At 46.3% G+C, this 25,731-nt stretch overlaps 1 protein-coding gene across 1 annotated transcript; it reads left to right on the top strand.

Moving 5' to 3' along the window:
- Window positions 1-223: 223 nt before the first annotated feature.
- On the top strand, window positions 224-22,600 carry LOC143782045 (uncharacterized). The gene is made up of 3 exons (XM_077269133.1): window positions 224-1,030; window positions 9,966-10,388; window positions 22,209-22,600. Exons 1-3 carry the CDS (start codon window positions 349-351, stop codon window positions 22,598-22,600), a joined length of 1,497 nt encoding a protein of 498 aa, XP_077125248.1. The 5' UTR covers window positions 224-348.
- Window positions 22,601-25,731: the final 3,131 nt, after the last annotated feature.

Here is a 25,731-nt window from a genome sequence, read left to right as displayed (position 1 = left end):
CCCATTACCTTCCCTGCGGGCACACATACACCGCCCGCAGGGGGTAATCGGGAGGCTGGCATCAATGCCATGCAGCCCCCAGAATGCTCTGATCGGTCGATTCTGACCGATCAGTGCGCAGATCCCCCACCAGGTCCGACCTCCAGCATACCCCCGGCAGACGCAGCACTGGTGCCTGCACGGGGGTATCAGGGGTCGGGCAGTACAGGGTACAGGGCAGCTGAGGAGCGCATTGTTCGGTCCGCAAGGACCGATCAAGGCGCTCAACAGCTGCACAATAACAATTACTGTGAATTTTTGTTAACGGCACCAATCACGGACACACTCATACCACCCCACAGCGCCCACATGCCCAATAAAAATTATCCAATCGCTGCCGCCCTGTTAAATACCAATAATGGAGTCGAATACGGTGGCCTCCTAACGCCCCCCCTCCTAAGTAGCACTACAGGACCGTCTACGGCCAATGATCCCCTTCCGGCTACCGAAAGAATCCCTCCCATGACACCGCATAGTAAGGGCGAACGAAGGCGTAGACGCCGCACGTCCTCCCAATCTTCCTCCAATAACTCCCGTCGCCATTCGGGCTACCCCTCTAAACGCCCCTCCCGTTACCAACGTAGACGCAGCTCCCATAGGAGCCGCCGCAGATCGCGGGCCTCAGAATGGCTGCCATCAGCAACATCCGAGGGGTCCGATGTATCGCAGAGCCCGGATAGGAGTCATCGGGCACGGGACAAGACTTCAAAATCACGCGCACCCTCTAGGGCTTTCAGCCGGGGAGAACAATCCCCCACGGCTTCCAGCCACAACAACAACAACCGTGCAGGCGCCGAAGACAGAGCCATTAATCCGCCACTATGTGGTTGTAATCGGGCTCCAACGCACGATACGCAGGGCATCGGCCAGCACATCGGCCGGTCCCACGCTGTAGCGGGAGCCAGAGTTTCCCCGTCCTGCGACATCACCCCGTCTACATCTGCAGGGGTTCCTCCAGGATCGGAGTACACTCGTCCAGAGTCACACAGCGGTGAGTGTTACAAGGGTAGCGAGGAAGGGTTACGCTACGGTGTTAACTTAAAGGAAATGGAGCTAACCTCAGCGTGTTGTGAATTTGGATTCTGGGCTCCCCCGGTGGCCGCTTGTGGAATTGGACTTGTCATCCTCTTTCCTGTTTCACCTGGTTCCATCAGTAGTGGGTGTCGCTATTTAAGCTCATTTCTCTGGTGGTTTCTTGCCGGTCAACAATGTTATCTGATGCCTCTCAGTGCTTGTTCCTGCTTCTAGACAACTACTAGATAAGTTGGACTTTTGTCCATGTTTTGTTTTGCCTATTTGTTCCAGTTCACAGCTGAAGTTTTGTTACTGTGTCTGGAAAGCTCTCGTTGATCAGGGATCGCTACTCTGGCGTTATGAGTTAATGCCAGAGTTTAAGGTAATCTCTGGATGGTGTTTTGTTAGTGTTTTTCTGCTGACCATGAAAGTATACTATCTGTCTTCTGCTATCTAGTAAGCGGACCTCAAATTTGCTAAGACTATTTTCCTGCTGCGTTTGTTGTTTCATCTGAACTCACCGTCATTATATGTGGGGGGCTACTGTCTTCTTTGGAATATTTCTCTAGAGGTGAGCCAGGTCTTATATTTCCCTCTGCTAGCTATTTAGGTCTTAGGCCAGAGCTGGGCATCTAGCGATAAATAGGAAATGCTACCTGGCTATTTCTAGTTGCGCGGCAGGCTTAGTTCATGGTCAGTATAGTTCCATCTTCCGAGAGCTTGTCCCTCTATAGGCTTGCTATGATCTCTGCCTGCAGAGATCATGACAGTTTGACCGGCCAATAAAGTGTTAAAGACCCAGGTTGAGAAAGGAGAGTTATAAGAAGTCTGCTGGAATTTTTTTTTTTTTTCCTCCAGTCTGCCTTGCTGCAGTCTTTTTTCTCTCTCTCCTCCTAATCTCTGTATGCTCTGTGTGCACCTGACAATAATGGATCTCCAGAGTGTAACTGCGGGTTTGAATAATCTCATCACGAAAGTACAAAATTTACAAGATTTTGTGGTACATGCTCCGGTATCTGAGCCGAGAATTCCTTTGCCGGAGTTCTTCACAGGGAATAGAGCTAGCTTCCAGAATTTCCGAAATAATTGTAAGCTTTATTTGTCCCTGAAGTCTCGTTCAGCTGGAGACCCTGCTCAGCAGGTTAGGATTGTGATTTCCTTGCTCAGGGGTGACCCTCAAGATTGGGCCTTCTCATTGCCAGCAGGGGATCCTGCGTTACGCGATGTGGATGCGTTTTTTCTGGCCTTGGGCTTGCTTTATGAGGAACCTCATTTGGAACTTCAGGCAGAAAAAACTTTGATGGCACTATCTCAGGGGCAAGACGAAGCTGAAGTTTTCTGCCAAAAATTCCGTAAATGGTCTGTGCTTACTCAGTGGAATGAGTGCGCCTTGGCGGCAACTTTCAGAGAAGGTCTCTCTGATGCCGTTAAGGATGTTATGGTGGGGTTCCCTTTGCCTGCAGGTCTGAATGAGTCCATGACAATGGCTATTCAGATTGATAGGCGTCTGCGGGAGCGCAAACCGGTGCACCATCTGGCGGTGTCTATGGAAAAGACGCCAGAAAGTATGCAGTGTGATAGAATTCTGTCCAGGAGCGAGCGACAGAATTTTAGACGGAAGAATGGATTGTGTTTCTATTGTGGGGATTCTACTCATGTTATATCAGCATGCTCTAGGCGTACAAAGAAGCTTGATAAGTCTGTTTCCATTGGCACCATTCAGTCTAAGTTTATTTTGTCTGTAACCCTGATTTGCTCTTTGTCATCCATTGCCACGGACGCCTATGTTGACTCTGGCGCCGCTCTGAGTCTTATGGATTGGTCCTTTGCCAATCGTTGTGGTTTTGATTTAGAGCCTTTGGAGACTCTTATTCCTCTGAAGGGGATTGACTCCACCCCATTGGCTAATAATAAACCACAATACTGGACACAAGTAACCATGCGTATCAATCCGGATCACCAGGAGATTATTCGTTTCCTGGTGCTGTATAATTTACATGACGATTTGGTACTGGGATTGCCATGGTTGCAGTCTCACAACCCAGTCTTGGACTGGAGAGCAATGTCTGTGTTGAGCTGGGGATGTAAGGGTATTCATGGGGACGTACCTTTGGTTTCTATTTCGTCGTCCATTCCCTCTGAAGTCCCTGAGTTCCTCTCTGATTATCAAGACGTCTTTGACGAACCCAAGCTTGGGTCGTTACCTCCGCACCGTGAGTGCGATTGTGCCATAGATTTGATACCGGGTTGTAAATATCCAAAGGGTCGTTTGTTTAATTTGTCTGTGCCGGAACATGCTGCTATGCGGGAATATATAAAGGAGTCTTTGGAAAAGGGACATATTCGTCCCTCTTCTTCTCCCTTGGGAGCTGGGTTTTTCTTTGTCTCAAAAAAAGACGGCTCTTTGAGACCATGTATTGATTATCGGCTTCTGAATAAGATCACTGTTAAGTATCAATACCCATTGCCATTGCTTACTGATTTGTTTGCTCGTATAGAGGGTGCTAAGTGGTTCTCTAAAATTGATCTTCGTGGGGCGTATAATTTGGTGCGGATCAGGCAGGGGGATGAGTGGAAGACCGCATTTAATACGCCCGAGGGCCACTTTGAGTATTTGGTCATGCCTTTTGGTCTTTCTAATGCCCCTTCAGTTTTCCAGTCTTTTATGCATGATATTTTCCGCGATTTTCTGGATAAATTTATGATAATATATCTGGATGATATTCTGATTTTTTCTGATGACTGGGACTCTCATGTCCAGCAGGTCAGGAGAGTTTTTCAGGTTCTGCGGTCTAATTCTTTATGTGTGAAGGGGTCTAAGTGCGTTTTTGGGGTCCAGAAAATTTCCTTTTTGGGGTATATTTTTTCTCCCTCTTCCATTGAGATGGATCCCGTCAAGGTGCAAGCTATTTGTGACTGGACTCAGCCCTCCTCTCTTAAGGGTCTTCAGAGATTTTTGGGCTTTGCCAACTTTTACCGCCGATTTATTGCTGGTTTTTCGGATGTCGTTAAACCACTGACTGATTTGACCAGACAAGGCGCTGATGTTGCTAATTGGTCCCCTCATGCTGTAGAGGCCTTTCAGGAGCTTAAGCGCCGTTTTGCCTCTGCCCCTGTGTTGCGTCAGCCTGATGTGAATCTGCCTTTTCAGGTTGAGGTTGACGCTTCGGAGATCGGAGCTGGGGCAGTGTTGTCGCAGAAAGGTTCCGACTGCTCCGTCATTAGGCCTTGTGCCTTCTTTTCTCGCAAATTTTCGCCCGCAGAGCGGAATTATGATGTTGGGAATCGGGAGCTTTTGGCCATGAAGTGGGCGTTTGAGGAGTGGCGCCATTGGCTCGAGGGGGCTAGGCATCAGGTGGTGGTATTGACTGACCACAAAAATTTGATTTATCTTGAGACTGCCAGACGCCTGAATCCTAGACAGGCGCGCTGGTCTTTATTTTTTTCTCGCTTTAATTTTGTGGTGTCATACCTACCGGGTTCTAAGAATGTTAAGGCAGATGCCCTTTCTAGGAGTTTTGACCCGGACTCTCCTGGTAATTCTGAACCCACAGGTATCCTTAGGGAGGGAGTAATTTTGTCGGCCGTTTCTCCTGATCTGCGGCGGTCCTTGCAAGAGTTTCAGGCGGATAGACCGGATCGTTGTCCGCCTGATAGACTGTTTGTTCCGGATGATTGGACCAGCAGAGTCATCTCTGAGGTACATTCTTCTGCATTGGCAGGTCATCCCGGAATTTTTGGTACCAGGGATTTGGTGGCAAGATCCTTCTGGTGGCCTTCCCTGTCACGAGATGTGCGAGTCTTTGTGCAGTCATGTGACGTTTGTGCTCGGGCCAAGTCTTGTAGTTCTCGGGCTAGCGGACTGCTGTTGCCCTTGCCTATTCCTAAGAGGCCTTGGACACACATCTCGATGGATTTTATTTCAGATCTGCCTGTTTCTCAGAAGATGTCTGTCATCTGGGTGGTCTGTGACCGTTTCTCTAAAATGGTCCATTTGGTTCCTCTGCCCAAGTTGCCTTCTTCTTCTGAGTTGGTTCCTCTGTTTTTTCAGAATGTTGTCCGATTGCACGGTATTCCTGAGAATATTGTTTCTGACAGAGGTACCCAATTTGTGTCTAGATTTTGGCGGGCATTCTGTGCTAGGATGGGCATAGATTTGTCTTTTTCATCTGCTTTTCACCCTCAGACTAATGGCCAGACCGAGCGGACTAATCAGACCCTTGAGACATATCTGAGGTGTTTTGTCTCTGCTGACCAGGATGATTGGGTTGCTTTTTTGCCATTGGCAGAGTTCGCCCTCAATAATCGGGCCAGTTCTTCCACCTTGGTGTCCCCGTTTTTCTGTAATTCGGGGTTTCACCCTCGATTTTCCTCCGGTCAGGTGGAATCCTCGGATTGTCCTGGAGTGGATGCGGTGGTGGAGAGATTGCATCACATCTGGGGGCAGGTTATGGACAATTTGAAGTTGTCCCAGGAGAAGACTCAGCGTTTTGCCAACCGTCATCGTCGTGTTGGTTCTCGGCTTTGTGTTGGAGATTTAGTGTGGTTGTCTTCTCGTTTTGTCCCTATGAGGGTCTCTTCTCCTAAGTTTAAACCTCGGTTCATCGGCCCTTATAGAATATTGGAGATTCTTAATCCTGTTTCTTTCCGTTTGGACCTCCCTGCGTCCTTTTCCATTCATAACGTTTTTCATCGGTCGTTATTGCGCAGGTATGAGGTACCTGTTGTACCTTCAGTTGAGCCTCCTGCTCCGGTGTTGGTTGAGGGTGAGTTGGAGTACGTTGTGGAGAAAATTTTGGACTCTCGTGTTTCCAGACGGAAACTCCAGTATCTGGTCAACTGGAAGGGTTACGGCCAGGAGGATAATTCTTGGGTCAATGCATCTGATGTTCATGCTTCTGATCTTGTTCGTGCCTTCCATAGGGCTCATCCTGGTCGCCCTGGTGGATCTGGTGAGGGTTCGGTGCCCCCTCCTTGAGGGGGGGGTACTGTTGTGAATTTGGATTCTGGGCTCCCCCGGTGGCCGCTTGTGGAATTGGACTTGTCATCCTCTTTCCTGTTTCACCTGGTTCCATCAGTAGTGGGTGTCGCTATTTAAGCTCATTTCTCTGGTGGTTTCTTGCCGGTCAACAATGTTATCTGATGCCTCTCAGTGCTTGTTCCTGCTTCTAGACAACTACTAGATAAGTTGGACTTTTGTCCATGTTTTGTTTTGCCTATTTGTTCCAGTTCACAGCTGAAGTTTTGTTACTGTGTCTGGAAAGCTCTCGTTGATCAGGGATCGCTACTCTGGCGTTATGAGTTAATGCCAGAGTTTAAGGTAATCTCTGGATGGTGTTTTGTTAGTGTTTTTCTGCTGACCATGAAAGTATACTATCTGTCTTCTGCTATCTAGTAAGCGGACCTCAAATTTGCTAAGACTATTTTCCTGCTGCGTTTGTTGTTTCATCTGAACTCACCGTCATTATATGTGGGGGGCTACTGTCTTCTTTGGAATATTTCTCTAGAGGTGAGCCAGGTCTTATATTTCCCTCTGCTAGCTATTTAGGTCTTAGGCCAGAGCTGGGCATCTAGCGATAAATAGGAAATGCTACCTGGCTATTTCTAGTTGCGCGGCAGGCTTAGTTCATGGTCAGTATAGTTCCATCTTCCGAGAGCTTGTCCCTCTATAGGCTTGCTATGATCTCTGCCTGCAGAGATCATGACACAGCGGTAAAGGAGTTAATCTTACAACTATCACACTCGAGCGGAAAGGTGGTGAACAATGCAACACCACAATCAGCTAATCTACACAAAGACGCCTTCTTCTGCGGGATCAGCCCGCTAGGCGCCCATATAGACCAGGAAACGAGACAGAAAATCTGGAGCAACGATTATATTGATATATGGTCGCTGTTATCAGCGGACCAACAAACGGTGGATAAACCTAACGAGAGGGGTTTCGATAGGGGGAGATCGAGAATTGCATTAACCATGAATAATTGGCTCCAGGCCTTCGCAGTAATGGGCTGTATTATGGGCCAGAAACATCCGGAACGCTGCTCCGAATTGTTTATATATCAGGACATGATATATAGTTCATACAAGTCGCACGGCGGTTCAGCCTGGCGGCGGTATGATGAGGAGTTCCGCAGGCGTCTGGCCCTACAGCCCGAGCTAGGCTGGGGAGTTAAAGCAACAGACGTATGGTTGCGGTTGATGCTGTCCCAAAAACAGCCCCCCTTTTCGGCCGCGACCACTAATTACTCCGCAGTCGCAGGTCAAAACTCAGTGGTCGTGCGAAAACCCGGGGCCTGCTGGTTGTTCAATGAGGGAAACTGCCGCTTCCACGCATTATGCAAATTCAGACATGATTGCTCCGCTTGCGGGGGGGGACACCCAGCGTCAAGGTGCACTCGTCAGCCTTACAAAGCACCTACAAGGCAGAACCCCAGTGAGCGTAACCGCGATGGCCCCCTGGCTAAAGCTCTACCCCAATAAGAAAGCGGCTCAGCAGCTGCAAGCAGGATTCTCCGACGGGTTTTTTATTCCCTTTAGGCTAACAAGAACGCCAACCCTATCCGATAACCTAAAATCGGCTCGCGAATTCCCCGAAATACTTAGACAAAAAATTGAAAAGGAGGTAGAATTGGGTAGAATAGCAGGCCCCTTCCAGTCGCTCCCCTTCAAAAACATGAAAATATCACCGCTAGGCATTATACCAAAAAAAGAACTCGGTAAATACCGCTTAATTCATCATTTATCTCACCCAAAGGGCGAATCAGTTAATGACGCAATTTCCCCAGAAGAAGCCTCTGTCTCATACGCGTCTTTCGATAAGGCGGTGGAATTAGTCCGGGCTGCCGGACCCGGCGCCCTGCTAGCCAAATCTGACATCGAATCGGCATTCCGTTTACTACCCGTGCACCCCGAATGTTTCCACCTTCTGGGCTGCAAAGTGGATCAGCTCTATTACTTCGACATGTGCCTTCCGATGGGATGTTCCATCTCATGTCACTATTTTGAGCTATTCAGCACCTTCCTAGATTGGGTAGTTCGGTACGAAACGGGCAGTAAATCCCTAATTCACTACCTCGATGATTTCCTGTTTGTCGGCCCTAGAAACTCTAAACTTTGCTCCGAGCTGCTAGAAACATTCAAAGCTATCGCACTCAAATTCGGCGTGCCACTGTCGCCCGAAAATACGGAGGGACCATGTAATGTATTGCCTTTCTTGGGCATCGAAATAGATACCACGTTAATGGTTTTCCGTTTACCAGAGGATAAAATATTAAAAACCCTACAAATGTTGAAAGGCTTTCTAGAAGTGAACAAGGTAACCCTCCAGCAAATGCAGGCATTACTGGGCCTTCTGACATTCGCTTGTCGCGTAATGCCGGTCGGCAGAGCATTCTCGCGCAGACTATCTTTGGCAACAAAAGGCGCTTCTCAGCCCGGCCATAGAATTAGGCTCACCCGTTCGCTAAAAGCAGATCGGCTAGTGTGGAAAACGTTCCTGCAATCATACAACGGTCACACGTGCATTATGGCGAGAGAGATCGCAAGCAAGGATTTAGGGCTGACAGTAGGGTGGAATAAAAAAGAGGGTTTTGCAGCAATTTTTAAAAACCAATGGTGCAAATCAGGTTGGCCAGAGAGATGGACGACAACAAAATGGGGTCAAGACCCGTCCCTATGGGAATTATTTGCGGTTGTTGCTGCGATAGACATATGGGCCGATCAGTTGAGAAACACGAACATTCGTTTCCAAACAAAAAATACGAAAACGGCAAAGAGTTTAAATCACGTCTTCTTCATCCCTGCCCATACTCGCTCTTTTGCGCCGACTAGCGCTGATTTGCCTTGAAAACAATATTTGGTGTAGAGCCACAGTGGTGGCGGAAGTAGATGATAATATCATTAACCCACTGTTATTTTCTAATTGGCAGGCTTTCAGAATCCAGCAGCCCAACTCGCAACCCCGTGGTATTCTGTGTCCACTGTTCCTGTGGGACACAGTGGCCAATCATTGATGCCCTTAATCCGGGCATCCGTTTCGCCAGCTACCTGGCAGGTGTATGGTAAGGCTTGGGAGGAGTGGTGCTCCCTAATTCAGGGTAGGCCGGTCGACGAAAGCGACGGAGCGCGAAGCGCAGTGACAACTGATTTCCTTTTACGGATGAGGGAAAGCGGGTCGTCGGGCACATCGGCACAACGGAAATTATCGGGGCTTGCATTTTTCTTTCAATTATTGGGATGGGTTGACGTAACTAAATCCTTCTGCATAAAATAAGCCATAAAAGGTTGGAAAAGGCTTCAGCCAAGTCAAGAATGTCGCCGCCCCATTTCTCTGAGTCTATTGCAGGACCTAATTGCGATATCCCCGTCAGTCTGCTCATCGCAATATGAGGCGGCCCTCATATCGGCAGCGTTTGCGACCGTCTTTTTCGGAGCACTGCGTATTAGCGAATTGCTACCGCGGTCAAAAACCGCATCGGAAGGAGGCTTAATTAATGAGGATATAGTTATATGCAGCGGCGCCCTGCGCATCAGGGTTAGAAAATCCAAATGCGATCCCACCGGTAGGGGCACATGGGTCCTGGTTAACGCTACAGAGGGCCCAGCTTGCCCACTAAAAATGGTTAAAAGATACGCCGTAATAAGACACGAGGGTAGATTTTTCTTCACTCATACAGACGGGTCCCCTCTGACCAAGTACCAATTCCAGGCAATGTTCAAGCGATGCTTGAAAGAAACCGGCGCAAATCCAAAGGAGTACGGAACACATTCGTTCCGGATAGGGGCGGCCACAGAGGCAGCTAGGGCAGGAGTGTCAGAGGCTGAGGTGCAGAGAATGGGTCGTTGGAAGTCCGCATGCTTCGCCAGATACATCAGGCCCGACTTGCTTAATTAACATGTATTGTCTCTTACAGGGGTTGATGTTTGGGTGGTAGGAGATTCCTACGTACACTGGGCCGAAAAGAGGGCCAAACTGCGGCCAGGAGGAACAAATCTCTACATCCCGGGAATAAAAGTTAACTGGAGGGGTATCAGAGGCCTCCGGTGGAACCAGGTGTTCAAGGAGATGGTGGGCATAGCAAGGATGGCGGAACGCCCGGTGATATTGGTGTTACACGCAGGTGGCAATGACCTGGGCAAACAAAAGGTGGCCGAGTTGTACAAATGGGTGACAACGGATATGGAACGGTTCAGCTGGCTGTTCAGGAACATGATACTGGTGTGGTCGGAGATAACACCACGGGCCGAATGGCGTGGTGCAAGAGATAAGAGAGCCATAGAGCGGACAAGGGTGAAATTCAACGCTCGAATCGGAAAATATGTGAGAGGAAGAGGCGGTATAGTGATTCATCACCAATACCTACAAAAGAAAAACACGCCACAATTGCGACCGGACGGAGTTCACCTAACAGACATTGGCCTCGATATTTTTCTGTCTGGTTTACAGGATGGGGTTGAACAGGCCCTAAAAGTGATGGGTGGGGTCGGAGTCCCGCGTAGGTAATACACGGGATCCTCCGTGGCGGAAGAAGCGGAGGAGGGCAAAGGTCGTAGTCGCTCGTTGGTCCAATTACCCTGTCGATCACGGACAGGAGCTCGGCGCGAGCGGCCGTTACGACATGTAATTGCCCTTTTCAGCTTATTTAATTAATAAACTGTGACCGACCTGTTCAACCCACCTAGGATTATGTGTGTTTCATTACGGGATTGATGGGAGGGGGGAAGGCACTGGTTACGACACCAGGTCTCCACAGTCTGGCAGACGCGGTACTGTATAAGGTGCGCGTCTCTGACTGGGGAGCACCTAGATAGAGCAGCACAGAAAGGTTGTCGGTGCCTGTTCCCCCCTGGCATCACTCCCCTTTAGTGATGCACTAATTGGAAGACCCCTGGCCGGCCAGTGGGCACTGGAGGGGAGGGGTCCTACGGCCACTCCTACAGGGGTTAAATCCAGGTGTCCGGCCGGGAACTTTCTCTTTTCCTCCCGGCGGACACCTGGAAGCATTGTCCCACCCACCCTCCCTTTTTAAAGGCTAAAGATGAGACTAACCTGCGGGATGATGTAAATGTGTAAATGCTATTGTAATATTTTACTTTAAAAAAAAAAAAAAAAAAAAATTATATTTGTACGTGATATAACTAATGCTGGTAACCTTTATTAAGTCACAGCGGAAGAAGCGGAGGAGGGCAAAGGTCGTAGTCGCTCGTTGGTCCAATTACCCTGTCGATCACGGACAGGAGCTCGGCGCGAGCGGCCGTTACGACATGTAATTGCCCTTTTCAGCTTATTTAATTAATAAACTGTGACCGACCTGTTCAACCCACCTAGGATTATGTGTGTTTCATTACGGGATTGATGGGAGGGGGGAAGGCACTGGTTACGACACCAGGTCTCCACAGTCTTCCTTTATATGTACTGTGAACATTTTGGTGACCGCACGGCGGTTGTCCATGATGCTGCGGTTGTCAGTGACACTGCACTCGTTATTAACATGTATTTATTTCTCATTAGTCTTTTTATATATTAACGATCAACACTAATACATGCATATTTCTTATATTCTATTTAAATAATTTTTGTGCATTGTCATCTATGACCGCTGCATTGGGGATACGGCTGGTTACACTTGCAGGATCCTTTGTGGGTGTGTATATACGCACTATATGAATGATTGGAAGGTTACTCCTATTATATATATATCGTTCTTTGCCTCTGTTCCAGTCATACCTGTCAGTTGTCTCTGTATTTTGGTTGCTCCATAATTTTATGTGTGGTATATGGTTTTAGATATGTTCAAAATAAAGTTTGTACTTTTCATATTTTATGGCCTGGTGTTCATTCTTGGTGTTAATAATGTCCTGTATATAATTAAATATGTACAGCTGGTATAACCTGGGTATCCTCTATATATAATTATTTATGTAGAGCAGGTATAACCTAAGAATTCTCTTAAACAGCTGGTATAACCTGGGCATCTCCTGTATATAATTATATATGTACAGCTGGTATAACCTGGGCATCATCAGTATATAATGATATATAAACAGCTGGTATAACCTGGGCATCTCCTGTATATCATTATGTACAGCTGGTATAACCTGGGCATCTCCTGTATATAATTATGTACAGCTGGTATAACCTGGGTATCTCATGTATATAATTATATATGTACAGCCGGTATAACCTGGTCATCTCCTGTATATAATTATATATGTACAGCCGGTATAACCTGGGCATCATCGGTATATAATGATATATAAACAGCTGGTATAACCTGGGTATCCTCTATATATAATTATTTATGTAGAGCAGGTATAACCTAAGAATTCTCTTAAACAGCTGGTATAACCTGGTCATCTCCTGTATATAATTATGTACAGCTGGTATAACCTGGGCATCTCCTGTATATAATTATATATGTACAGCCGGTATAACCTGGGCATCTCCTGTATATAATTATATATGTACAGCCGGTATAACCTGGGCATCTCCTGTATATAATTATATATGTACAGCTGGTATAACCTGGGCATCTCCTGTATATAATTATATATGTACAGCCTGTATAACCTGGGCATCTCCTGTATATAATTATGTACAGCCGGTATAACCTGGGCATCTCCTGTATATAATTATATATGTACAGCCGGTATAACCTGGGCATCTCCTGTATATAATTATGTACAGCTGGTATAACCTGGGCATCTCCTGTATATAATTATGTACAGCCGGTATATCATGGGCATCTCCTGTATATAATTATATATGTACAGCCGGTATAACCTGGGCATCTCCTGTATATAATTATATATGTACAGCCGGTATAACCTGGGCATCTCCTGTATATAATTATATATGTACAGCCGGTATAACCTGGGCATCTCCTGTATATAATTGTATATGTACAGCTGGTATAACCTGGGCATCTCCTGTATATAGTTATATATGTACAGGTGGTATAACCTGGGCATCTCCTGTATATAATTATATATGTACAGCCGGTATAACCTGGGCATCTCCTGTATATAATTATTTATGTACAGCTGGTATAACCTGGGTATCTCCTGTATATAATTATATATGTACAGCCGGTATAACCTGGGCATCTCCTGTATATAATTATATATGTACAGCTGGTATAACCTCGGCATCTCCTATATATAATTATATATGTACAGCCGGTATAACCTGGGCATCTCCTGTATATAATTATATATGTACAGCCGGTATAACCTGGGCATCTCCTGTATATAGTTATATATGTACAGGTGGTATAACCTGGGCATCTCCTGTATATAATTATATATGTACAGCCGGTATAACCTGGGCATCTCCTGTATATAATTATTTATGTACAGCTGGTATAACCTGGCCATCTCCTGTATATAATTATATATGTACAGCTGGTATAACCTGGGTATCTCCTGTATATAATTATGTACAGCCGGTATAACCTGGGTATCTCCTGTATATAATTATGTACAGCCGGTATATCATGGGCATCTCCTGTATATAATTATGTACAGCCGGTATAACCTGGGCATCTCCTGTATATAATTATTTATGTACAGCCGGTATAACCCGGGCATCTCCTGTATATAATTATTTATGTACAGCTGGTATAACCTGGGCATCTCCTGTATATAATTATATATGTACAGCCGGTATAACCTGGGCATCTCCTGTATATAATTATATATGTACAGCTGGTATAACCTGGGAATCTCCTGTATATAATTATATATATATATATATACAGCTGGTATAACCTGGACATCTCCTGTATATAATTATTTATGTACAGCTGGTATAACCCGGGCATCTCCTGTATATAATTATTTATGTACAGCTGGTATAACCTGGGCATCTCCTGTATATAATTATATATGTACAGCCGGTATAACCTGGTTATCTCCTGTATATAATTATATATGTACAGCCGGTATAACCTGGGAATCTCCTGTATATAATTATATATATATATATATACAGCTGGTATAACCTGGACATCTCCTGTATATAATTATATATGTTCAGCCGGTATAACCTGGGTATCTCCTGTATATAATTATGTACAGCCGGTATATCATGGGCATCTCCTGTATATAATTATGTACAGCCGGTATAACCTGGGCATCTCCTGTATATAATTATATATGTACAGCCGGTATAACCTGGGCATCTCCTGTATATAATTATATATGTACAGCTGGTATAACCTGGGCATCTCTTGTATATAATGATGTACAGCCGGTATAACCTGGGCATCTCCTGTATATAATGATGTACAGCCGGTATAACCTGGGCATCTCCTGTATATAATTATATATGTACAGCTGGTATAACCTGGGCATCTCCTGTATATAATTATATATGTACAGCCGGTATAACCTGGGCATCTCCTGTATATAATTATATATGTACAGCTGGTATAACCTGGGTATCTCCTGTATATAATTATATATGTACAGCCGGTATAACCTGGACATCTCCTGTATATAATTATTTATGTACAGCTGGTATAACCCGGGCATCTCCTGTATATAATTATTTAGGAGACTACATGGTCAGAGAAATGCCGGCTGTGATATATCAAATGAGGTGGAGGCTACGGCACTTTTGGCATTAGAAGATCTCTTGAAGGAGCAACAGCCTGACCATGTAGGTAATTTTCCGACATCTATTATGTCCAGATCCACCGCCTTTCCCCCTTTGTCCATGTGTACTCAGATAGACATCTTCTGTAAGTTGGTCTCTGAGGACCTTATGAAGATACCCAGAGGCCTCTATAGAGATAATTTAACATCAGTTCAAAGGGAGGCATTAGAGGAATTACAATCCCTCGACACGGTAGTGTTTAAACCGGCGGACAAGGGGGGGAACGTGGTGGTCTGGCCTGTCGAGAAATATGAGAGAGAAGCTTTGAGGCAGCTCAGAAATAAGGATACATATCGTGTCTTAACTCAGAACCCTGTTCAGATTTTCTTGGGGAAATTGGAGCGCATCGTGACACCAGCCTATGAATTAGGTTTGATACCCAAAAAGATATTAGAGGGATTACTACCTAGGTTTCCTAAGATTGCCACCTTCTATGTCCTGCCCAAGGTGCACAAAGATGCTGTGAATCCACCGGGCCGCCCTATTGTCTCTGGCATAGGAGGGTTATGTGAAAATGCATGTAAATTTATAGACTTTTATTTGAAGACATTGGTGGAGACTTTGCCCTCCTATGTCAGAGACACTACCGACGTGTTGAGGAGAGTTGAGGGACTGTCTCTGGAGGCGGGGATGATTTTGGTCACTATTGATATAGAGTCCCTGTATACATCAATAAGACATGAGGATGGTCTGAGGGCCGCCCGTTTCTTCCTCGAGAGTACCAACTGGGATGGCCATTTTTTGGAATTTATTTTGGAACTGCTGGAATTTGTTTTAACTCACAATTTTTTTGTGTTTAAGGACAGGTTTTATTTACAGATACAAGGTACTGCAATGGGTGCGGCATGTGCCCCGTCGTATGCAAATTTATTTTTGGGTTTTTGGGAACGGCATATTTTTCAGGGTGACGGGGCACATGCCGCAGACCCAGTGGTGGGCTGGTTTCGCTACATTGATGATGTTCTTATGATTTGGAACGGTGGCGAGGCCAGCCTAACCAAATTTATGCAGGAACTTAATGACAACAGTTTCAACTTAAAATTCACATACACTTGGCATAGGAGTAAAATTGATTTTTTAGACATTACTCTATGTGTGGCCGAGGATGGTTCTATTGAGACAGATCTATACAGGAAAGAGACATCTGTGAATGCCCTGCTACATGCCTCCTCGGCACACAACTATTCAGTGATTAAGGCCATCCCAGTTGGACAATTCTTGAGGAACAGACGGGTGTGCTCGACGGAGACCCGCTTCGAGAGGCAGTCTACAATTCTTGCCGAACGCTTTAAAGCCCGGGGATACAGCAATCGGTGCATTAGGGCAGGATATAGAAGGGCGAGAGGCGCACGTAGGGAGGATTTATTGTGCCAAGCTAAATCTAAAAAACCTGTTCGGGATTCAGAAGTAAGGTTTATCTCAACGTCTAACTGTCGGTGGGAGATGATCCGTGATAGCCTCACTAGACACTGGCCTATTTTACTCACGGACAATATCTTGGCCTCCCAACTAACCAAGTACCCTCTGATGACACAACGCAGGGGGAGAAATTTGAGGGATAATCTGGTAAGTAGCCACTATGTGGCTCAAACCAGATGCCCTTTTGGTACAAGGGGCCCGAGACAGGGCTGTTTCCCGTGCGGGTCATGTGTCGCGTGTCCTAACATCCTGAGATGTGGGACCTTTAAAACATCTAATGGGAGCAGGGAATTTAAGATACGCGAATATATATCATGTAGTACCACCCATGTGATATATTATGCGACATGTCCCTGCTCTCTTATTTACATTGGTCTCACATCTAGGGAATTGAAAGTTAGGACACGCGAACATGTACGGGATATAGTGGCAGGAAAGGAGGCCTTGGATGTATCCGGTTTAAAAACTCTTCCTAGGCATTTTCGCCTGTGTCACGGGTCCAATCCCGCCGGCCTTAAAGTAAGAGGTATTGATAGGGTTCATGGTGGTATTAGGGGTGGTAATATGGCTATGATCCTTGCACAGCGTGAGTGCAAGTGGATCATCACCCTGGACACCATGGCCCCAAAAGGGCTGAATGAACAGCTCAGCTTTGCTCCTTTCCTATGATGCTTGGGAGGCCAGTGTGTCCCCTTTTCCAACCGCCGCTTCGTCCGTCCTGTATAGGTTGTTTAAATCCAGTTGGGGATGGATATGGATGTCCTATCTCTAGTTCTATGATTTTTATATCCCCGTTCTCATTTTAACTTGCTTATTTTGTTCTTTGTGTTTTTTAGCATATTGTTATCATGACACATGACGGCCCTGAGCCCTATGTTTTTTATGGACGTTGGCTATGTTATTGGATGATTTTGGATGGAGGCTGAAGATCTTTGGAGACCTTATTATCACAATGGCACTGTTTAATTATGTTTAATTATGTTTATATGTTATTATGGTCTTAAATGATTTTTGCATTCCATTTTTATAGCACATATATTTATATATTTCTTATGGAGATATAACACTGCACTCTAATACGTTTCTCTCTTTGCTGGTAACATTAATATGCCAGGATTTGTATTGTTATCATATGTATATTGTGATTGCACTGTTAATACACTTTACCACATTGGTAGTTCACAGTTGGTCTCCTTTAGTTCGATCCAGGCTCCCATACCTTTACAGATATAGCCACGTCTTTTAGGCTCCTTTAAGATGGCCGTTGGTATGTGCGCATGCGCGGTGGATACCCCTAGCATCGGCTTCCCCTGGCGACCGTCTCTTACATGCGGGGCGCACAGTTCATGACGTCACACGGCGGACTTCCGCCCCCTGTGCGTCCTGTGTTGACGGTCCTCAGGTGCTGCTGATGTGGGGAGCCACTGCGCATGCGCCGATCGCCAAGCACACTTCCGGTGCGCGGTAGATATAAGCACAGGGGACTAAGAGACAAGTGAACCCTGTTGAGAAAGCCATTTCCGCGAAACGCGCGTCCAGGGCCGCCGGGTGAAGTGCAGGCTGCGCCCCGCTAGAATTACCAATGGGTGAGTGTGCAGTTATTACTATTAGGACATTATAATGGTGGGCTATGTATACAGCGTTTTATATGGTTAGTGGACATTTATGATTGTGTCCTAGCTGGCATAGGTTAATTAATTAATTTTTCCCACCATTTGCACCAGTACTCAGACCTGGGATGTACATTGCAGCGTGCATCTGACCCGGCTACCTTCAGAGTCTCCCTCTTGATTTCTCTGCTTTATTATTATATATGATTATGATATGTGTATTTTAAAATTGTTTGTTACTTGATCAATAAAGGTTGTTTTTGTTTTAAATAATGGTTTGGACTTTTGTACTCCCTATCTTGTGTTTTATATAATTATTTATGTACAGCTGGTATAACCTGGGCATCTCCTGTATATAATTATATATGTACAGCCGGTATAACCTGGTTATCTCCTGTATATAATTATATATGTACAGCCGGTATAACCTGGGAATCTCCTGTATATAATTATATATGTTCAGCCGGTATAACCTGGGTATCTCCTGTATATAATTATGTACAGCCGGTATATCATGGGCATCTCCTGTATATAATTATGTACAGCCGGTATAACCTGGGCATCTCCTGTATATAATTATATATGTACAGCCGGTATAACCTGGGCATCTCCTGTATATAATTATATATGTACAGCTGGTATAACCTGGGCATCTCTTGTATATAATGATGTACAGCCGGTATAACCTGGGCATCTCCTGTATATAATGATGTACAGCCGGTATAACCTGGGCATCTCCTGTATATAATGATGTACAGCCGGTATAACCTGGGCATCTCCTGTATATAATGATGTACAGCCGGTATAACCTGGGCATCTCCTGTATATAATGATGTACAGCCGGTATAACCTGGGCATCTCTTGTATATAATGATGTACAGCCGGTATAACCTGGGCATCTCCTGTATATAATGATGTACAGCCGGTATAACCTGGGCATCTCCTGTATATAATGATGTACAGCCGGTATATATTATGCACCTTCTCGTGTCGGGATATTTCGGGGTTTCGCACTGTGAGGTCTCGTTATTTCTCACATTTTATGACTTCTTCCATCATTTCACACCAAGCAATCAGCAGCGTTCTCTCCCGCAATGACTGCCCGTCTCTGCCGCACGCCCTGTGCCCGCTGCCCTCTCTATGCCAGCTGAACACTGAACAACTGAGAGCAGATTTATTATTTATCTTCAGGTTTTTAAAGGAGAAGGATTTTTGGTTCCTTAGTTCAGAATTGTCAGAAAACCCCAAACTACAGAAAGTCTGATGCCAATGTCCATATAAATATGGGCAGAGAGGAAAACTCCAGTCTATGTGACTTCTGTACAGCCTTCACCAGCCACCAGGGGGCACTGCCTAATATATCAGATCACATAGCATCGGTGGTGGCGCACCCCAAAGGGAGCAGCCTGATAATCACTGGTGTCCTCAGTGTAGGGTGCGGCCTTGTGTGTGATGTCATTATATGTCAGTGATGTCATCACCGGTGGGCAGGGCTGACAACCTCACTTACATGCATACAGGTTGGTTGTCAGCAGTACTAGATGAGGAACTGGTGCTGAAGAGAAAGTGGTGCGATCTCGTGTGTGATGTCATTATGTCAGTGATGTCATCACTAGGGGCGAGGCTGACAACCAGGGCCGGAACTAGACGTAGGCAGAGAAGGCCCCTGCCTAGGGTGCTACCTCCTGCTTGCCCGAGGGAGCGCACTTTGGAAAAAAATAGCTAAATCCCTGCAGGAGGCCAGCACCTTCCTCCAACCGCACACATCCGACACAGTGAGGACCGGTGCGGGCACAGGGGAATAATGTCAGACACTGGCACTGTCACTATTCCCAGTCCTCAGTTGTATTCCCGTCTGTCAGAAGCGAATACAATTGCTGTGATCACCGTCCAGAACTGGAGCAGAGGATACGTAATCCCACCTGTTCCGCCAGGATCTCCAGCAAGGCACAGGATGGACGTGGCCTGCACCCTGTTGGAGACATTAGATGGGGCCTCATTTGTTTGTTTGTTTTATTAATTCTAATATTACTGTGCAGGGAGGCATAAAATGAGGGGCTGTGCAGACGGGGGAATAAAATGAGGGGCTGTGCAGATGGAATAAAATAAGGGCCTGGGCAAATGGGGGAAATAACATTTGGGGCTGCGTAGATGGGAAATAAAATGAGGGGCTGTGCAGATAGGGGAAAAAAATGAGGGGCTGTGCAGATGGGGAAATAAACTGAGGGGATGTGCAGGTTGGGGAATAAAATGTGGGGCTGTGCAGGTGGGGGAATATACTGAGCGGCTGTGCAAATGGGGGAATAAAATGAGGGGCTGTGCAGATGGAATAAAACGAGGGGCTGTGCACATGGGGGAATAAAATGAGGGGCTGTGCAGATGGGGAAATAAACTGAGGGCTCTGCAGATGGAGGAATTAAATGAGGGGCTGTGCAGATGGGAGAATAAAATGAGGGGCTGTGCAGATGGGGGAATAAAATGTGGCGCTGTGCAGATGGTGGAATAAAATGTGGCGCTGTGCAGATGGTGGAATAAAATGAGGGGCTGTGCAGATGGGAGAATTAAATGAGGGGCTGTGCAGATGGGAGAATTAAATGAGGGGCTGTGCAGATGGGAGAATAAAATGAGGGGCTGTGCAGATGGTGGAATAAAATGTGGCGCTGTGCAGATGGTGGAATAAAATGAGGGGATGTGCAGATGGGGGAATAAAATGTGGCGCTGTGCAGATGGTGGAATAAAATGAGGGGCTGTGCAGATGGGAGAATAAAATGAGGGGCTGTGCAGATGGGAGAATAAAATGAAAGGCTGTGCAGATGGTGGAATAAAATGAGGGGCTGTGCAGATGGTGGAATAAAATGAGGGGCTGTGCAGATGGAATAAAACGAGGGGCTGTGCACATGGGGGAATAAAATGAGGGGCTGTGCAGATGGGGAAATAAACTGAGGGCTCTGCAGATGGAGGAATTAAATGAGGGGCTGTGCAGATGGGAGAATAAAATGAGGGGCTGTGCAGATGGGGGAATAAAATGTGGCGCTGTGCAGATGGTGGAATAAAATGTGGCGCTGTGCAGATGGTGGAATAAAATGAGGGGCTGTGCAGATGGGAGAATTAAATGAGGGGCTGTGCAGATGGGAGAATTAAATGAGGGGCTGTGCAGATGGGAGAATAAAATGAGGGGCTGTGCAGATGGTGGAATAAAATGTGGCGCTGTGCAGATGGTGGAATAAAATGAGGGGATGTGCAGATGGGGGAATAAAATGTGGCGCTGTGCAGATGGTGGAATAAAATGAGGGGCTGTGCAGATGGGGGAATAAAATGTGGCGCTGTGCAGATGGTGGAATAAAATGTGGCGCTGTGCAGATGGTGGAATAAAATGAGGGGCTGTGCAGATGGGAGAATTAAATGAGGGGCTGTGCAGATGGGAGAATTAAATGAGGGGCTGTGCAGATGGGAGAATAAAATGAGGGGCTGTGCAGATGGTGGAATAAAATGTGGCGCTGTGCAGATGGTGGAATAAAATGAGGGGATGTGCAGATGGGGGAATAAAATGTGGCGCTGTGCAGATGGTGGAATAAAATGAGGGGCTGTGCAGATGGGGGAATAAAATGAGGGGCTGTGCTGATGGTGGAATAAATTGAGGGACTGAGCAGATGGGGGAGTAAACTGAGGGGCTGTGCAGATGTAGGGGATATGATAAACTGTATTTATATTTTTGTCAAATGTTCTTTGTTTACAAATAATTGACACATATATACACTGTGGTACTGCTACACCACTAAGATGTGTTACCGTTGTTTGTAATATTGGTATTGCTACATCTCATATGTATTACCATTTACTGTATTTGTATGTATTAAATAGGGACAGTTTACTACCCCAGGTCAGCCACTAGATGGGGGAAGAGAACATTACCTCAGCTGGGTCATTAGATGGGGGAATTGTAGTACAGTACATCGTTAACAATAGGAGGGGCTGCTGTTTGGTGAGCCAGGGAATAGTTCCTGGAATAGTTCAGTAGGGTGGGAGCGCCCAAAGGATCCACATGGGCTATAGGCCCAGGACACAGCAGCAGCTCCGCACCATTAAGAGTGGGGCCCAGCATCCAGCATAAAGGAGGCCAGAGGACAGAAGAGAGTCCAGCAGTAGCAGTGCTAGCGGTGCAGTATTAGTGGGACTGAAGTAGCTAGTAGAAGGCTAAGCAGAACGGGAGCACGTTATCCAACATGTTACAGATTTTTGCGTGGGCCGCTATTCTAAGGACTGGGGTGAGATGGCAGAGAATACCCCCACGAGAAGCAGAAGTTGTGGGCATTGAGGACACTGAGGGACCGGAAGAACGGTTTGTGACAAAGAGAAGAGGCAAGAGAAAGCGTTGTGGCTGTGATTGTGCCTCGGATGATGTTGTGCTGAGTAAAGAAGTTGAAGTTAACGTGAAGCCTGACTGTGACTCTTTGTGGAACCATCTGCAGGGGAAACAACCTCGTACCGGGAGAGCCCAGATGGTACAGAGGAGCAGTACCGAGGTACTCAGGAGGGATGGGACAAGAGGGTGATACAGGGATTATTGTCGGCCATGACTACAGCCCTGGCCCCACCATCCTACACTTGGCATAGTCGGCAGGATCTCACTGCCCCATATGGCGGTGAAGCCAAAGCGGAAGAAAGGAGAGAAAAGACTTTACTGAATGTGACCAAAGGAACGAATGCCCTGGAGGTGACCAGAAACCTGGATGTGACTACCAATTTACAGAGGACTGATATGACTAAGATGGCGGCTGAGGTGGTGGAGAATGGTGCCAAAATGGGAGGTCACTGCAGTGCCTGCACCCTTTGTGGGTGTAACTGCGTGGAAATGGCATGAAGATCCTTCAGGCGGCGCCTCTGGAGAATGCGCCGAAGACACTTAGCCCCACGCTTCCTGAGACAACTGGAGAGAGAATGGGTGGATCGACTGGAAGGGACCCCATTCTGGAACAGGTGGAGCCCAGAAGAAAACCTTGCATGCAGCTGCTGCAGCCTAGGCTGCATTGGATGGAGGTGGTGGCAGGAGGACGTACAGTCATGGCCAAAAGTATTGACACCCCTGCAATTCTGTCAGATAATACTCAGTTTCTTCCTAAAAATGATTGCAAACACATATTCTTTGGTATTATTATCTTCATTTAATTGTCTTAAATGAAAAAACACAAAAGAGAATGAAGCAAAAAGCAAAACATTGATCATTTCACACAAAACTCCAAAAATGGGCCAGACAAAAGTATTGGCACCCTCAGCCTAATACTTGGTTGCACAACCTTTAGCCAAAATAACTGCGACCAACCACTTCCGGTAACCATCAATGAGTTTCTTACAATGCTCTGCTGGAATTTTAGACCATTCTTCTTTGGCAAACTGCTCCAGGTCCCTGATATTTGAAGGGTGCCATTTTTAGACCTCTCCACAGGTGTTCTATGGGATTCAGGTCTGGACTCATTGCTGGCCACCTTTAGAAGTCTCCAGTGCTTTCTCTCAAACCATTTTCTAGTGCTTTTTGAAGTGTGTTTTGGGTCATGCTGGAAGACCCATGACCTCTGAGGGAGACCCAGCTTTCTCACACTGGGCCCTACATTATGATGCAAAATTTGTTGGTAGTCTTCAGACTTCATAATGCCATGCACACGGTCAAGCAGTCCAGTGCCAGAGGCAGCAAAGGAACCCCAAAACATCAGGGAACCTCCGCCATGTTTGACTGTAGGGACCGTGTTCTTTTCTTTGAATGCCTCTTTTTTTCTCCTGTAAACTCTATGTTGATGCCTTTGCCCAAAAAACTCTACTTTTGTCTCATCTGACCAGAGAACATTCTTCCAAAACGTTTTAGTCTTTTTCAGGTAAGTTTTGGCAAACTCCAGCCTGGCTTTTTTATGTCTCGGGGTAAGAAGTGGGGTCTTCCTGGGTCTCCTACCATACAGTCCCTTTTCATTCAGGCACCGACGGATAGTAAGGGTTGACACTGTTGTACCCTCGGACTGCAGGGCAGCTTGAACTTGTTTGGATGTTAGTCGAGGTTCTTTATCCAACATCCGCACAATCTTGCGTTGAAATCTCTTGTCAATTTTTCTTTTCCGTCCGCATCTAGGGAGGTTAGCCACAGTGCCATTGGCTTTAAACTTCTTGATGACACTGCGCACGGTAGACACAGGAACATTCAGGTCTTTGGAGATGGACTTGTAGCCTTGAGATTGCTCATGCTTCCTTACAATTTGGTTTCTCAAGTCCTCAGACAGTTCTTTGGTCTTCTTTCTTTTCTCCATGCTCAATGTGGTACACACAAGGACACAGGACAGAGGTTGAGTCAACTTTAATCCATGTCAACTGGCTGCAAGCGTGATTTAGTTATTGCCAACACCTGTTAGGTGCCACAGGTAAGTTACAGGGGCTGTTAATTACACTAATTAGAGAAGCATCACATGATTTTTCGAACAGTGCCAATACTTTTGTCCACCCCCTTTTTTATGATTGGTGTGGAATTATATCCAATTTGGCTTTAGGACAATTCTTTTTGTGTTTTTTTATTTAAGACAAATAAAATGAATATAATAATAACAAAGAATTTCTGTTTGCAATCATTTTCAGGAAGAAACTGAGTATTATCTGACAGAATTGCAGGGGTGTCAATACTTTTGGCCATGACTGTAAGAACTCGGCCCGTCAGACAGTGGGAAGAAATCGCAGAGCACCCCACTTAACAGTGCCCGGAGAGTTCTTCAGCGCGGAGTCTGCAGCCGGCAAAGTCCATATCATCGCGCAGGCCAGAGACATCGAGAGCAGAGCAGTCCTCCTCACGTTCACTGGAGCCAGAACATCTTGCGGAGCCAGCGCTGCGGTGCCAGAAAGAGGAACCTCGTCATCCGGAACCAAAGTTGTTAACTCAGCGGGGACCGGAAACAGCGACCGCCTCGGAGGAGCTCACGCCGGAAGTGAAGGCCGAGTCGGAACTTCAGTCAACATCGGAGTGTGCAGCCGCAACTGTGGAAGAATACAGCGGGCCTGGGGAGAGCGCGGTCAGTGACAGCAAACAGGAGACGGTGAGACGTCAACAAGGCCACTTCCCTGGGGGCCTCGCGCTTCCATCACCCAGCAAAGGGCCCCTCCTTATCCTTATAAGTATGCTCAGTAAATGCACTCAATACTTGTCCAAAAAAAGAAACAATATATACCCGCACTGCTGTCCTTTGCGATCACCTATCGGCGTGCTACAATACGCTGCACCAGCTCCTATACCTCCTACTCAATGCATGGGCATAAGGGGTGCTCAACCAAAAAGATATTTATAATTCAAAAACAAAAGAAAAAAAGTGGTCAGCACTCACCAAACCCGATGCTGTAAAATGTCAATCATTTATTATTTGCCTCACTTCCCCCCTCGGACATCGGGATCTGTGGAAGCGCATGTAGCGCGAAACAGCTGTCATCCTTGGACACCATGTTCTCCCTGTCCATGTCCAAATAAAGACATTTTACAGCATCGGGTTTGGTGAGTGCTGACCACTTTTTTTCTTTTGTTTTTGGAGCACTCAATACTTGGCCTGGGCTCCTTTTTCATCAATTACAGCATCAATGTGGCGTGGCATGGAGGTGATCAGCCTGTGACACTGCTGAGGGGTTATGGAAGCCCAGGTTGCTTTGATAGTAGCCTTCAGCTCGTCTGCATTGTTGGGTCTGGTGTCTCATCTTCCTCTTTACAATAACCCATACAGTGGCGCAGTGGTTAGCACTGCAGCCTTGCAGCGCTGGAGTCCTGGGTTCTAATCCCACCCAGGACAACATCTGCAAAGAGTTTGTATGTTCTCCCCGTGTTTGTGTGGGTTTCCTCCGGGTACTCCGGTTTCATGCCACATTCCAAAGACATACTGATAGGGAATTTAGATTGTGAGCCCCATCGGGGACAGCGATGATAATGTGTGCAAACTGTAAAGCGCTGTGGAATATGTTAGCGCTATATAAAAATAAAGA

The sequence above is a fragment of the Ranitomeya variabilis genome, chromosome 6 (assembly GCF_051348905.1).
Source record: "Ranitomeya variabilis isolate aRanVar5 chromosome 6, aRanVar5.hap1, whole genome shotgun sequence".
NCBI lineage: Eukaryota > Metazoa > Chordata > Amphibia > Anura > Dendrobatidae > Ranitomeya > Ranitomeya variabilis.
This window is presented reverse-complemented; position numbering and strand designations above follow the sequence as displayed.

Bases quoted from the DNA above. Each gene is read 5' to 3' on its own strand.
- LOC143782045 (XM_077269133.1), top strand. From the start codon at position 349: ATGCCCAATAAAAATTATCCAATCGCTGCCGCCCTGTTAAATACCAAT. The intron at 1,031-9,965 runs GTGAGTGTTACA...TGTCTCTTACAG, and splicing joins TCGTCCAGAGTCACACAGCG to GGGTTGATGTTTGGGTGGTA. The intron at 10,389-22,208 runs GTATAGTGATTC...AACCATCTGCAG, and splicing joins ATATGTGAGAGGAAGAGGCG to GGGAAACAACCTCGTACCGG.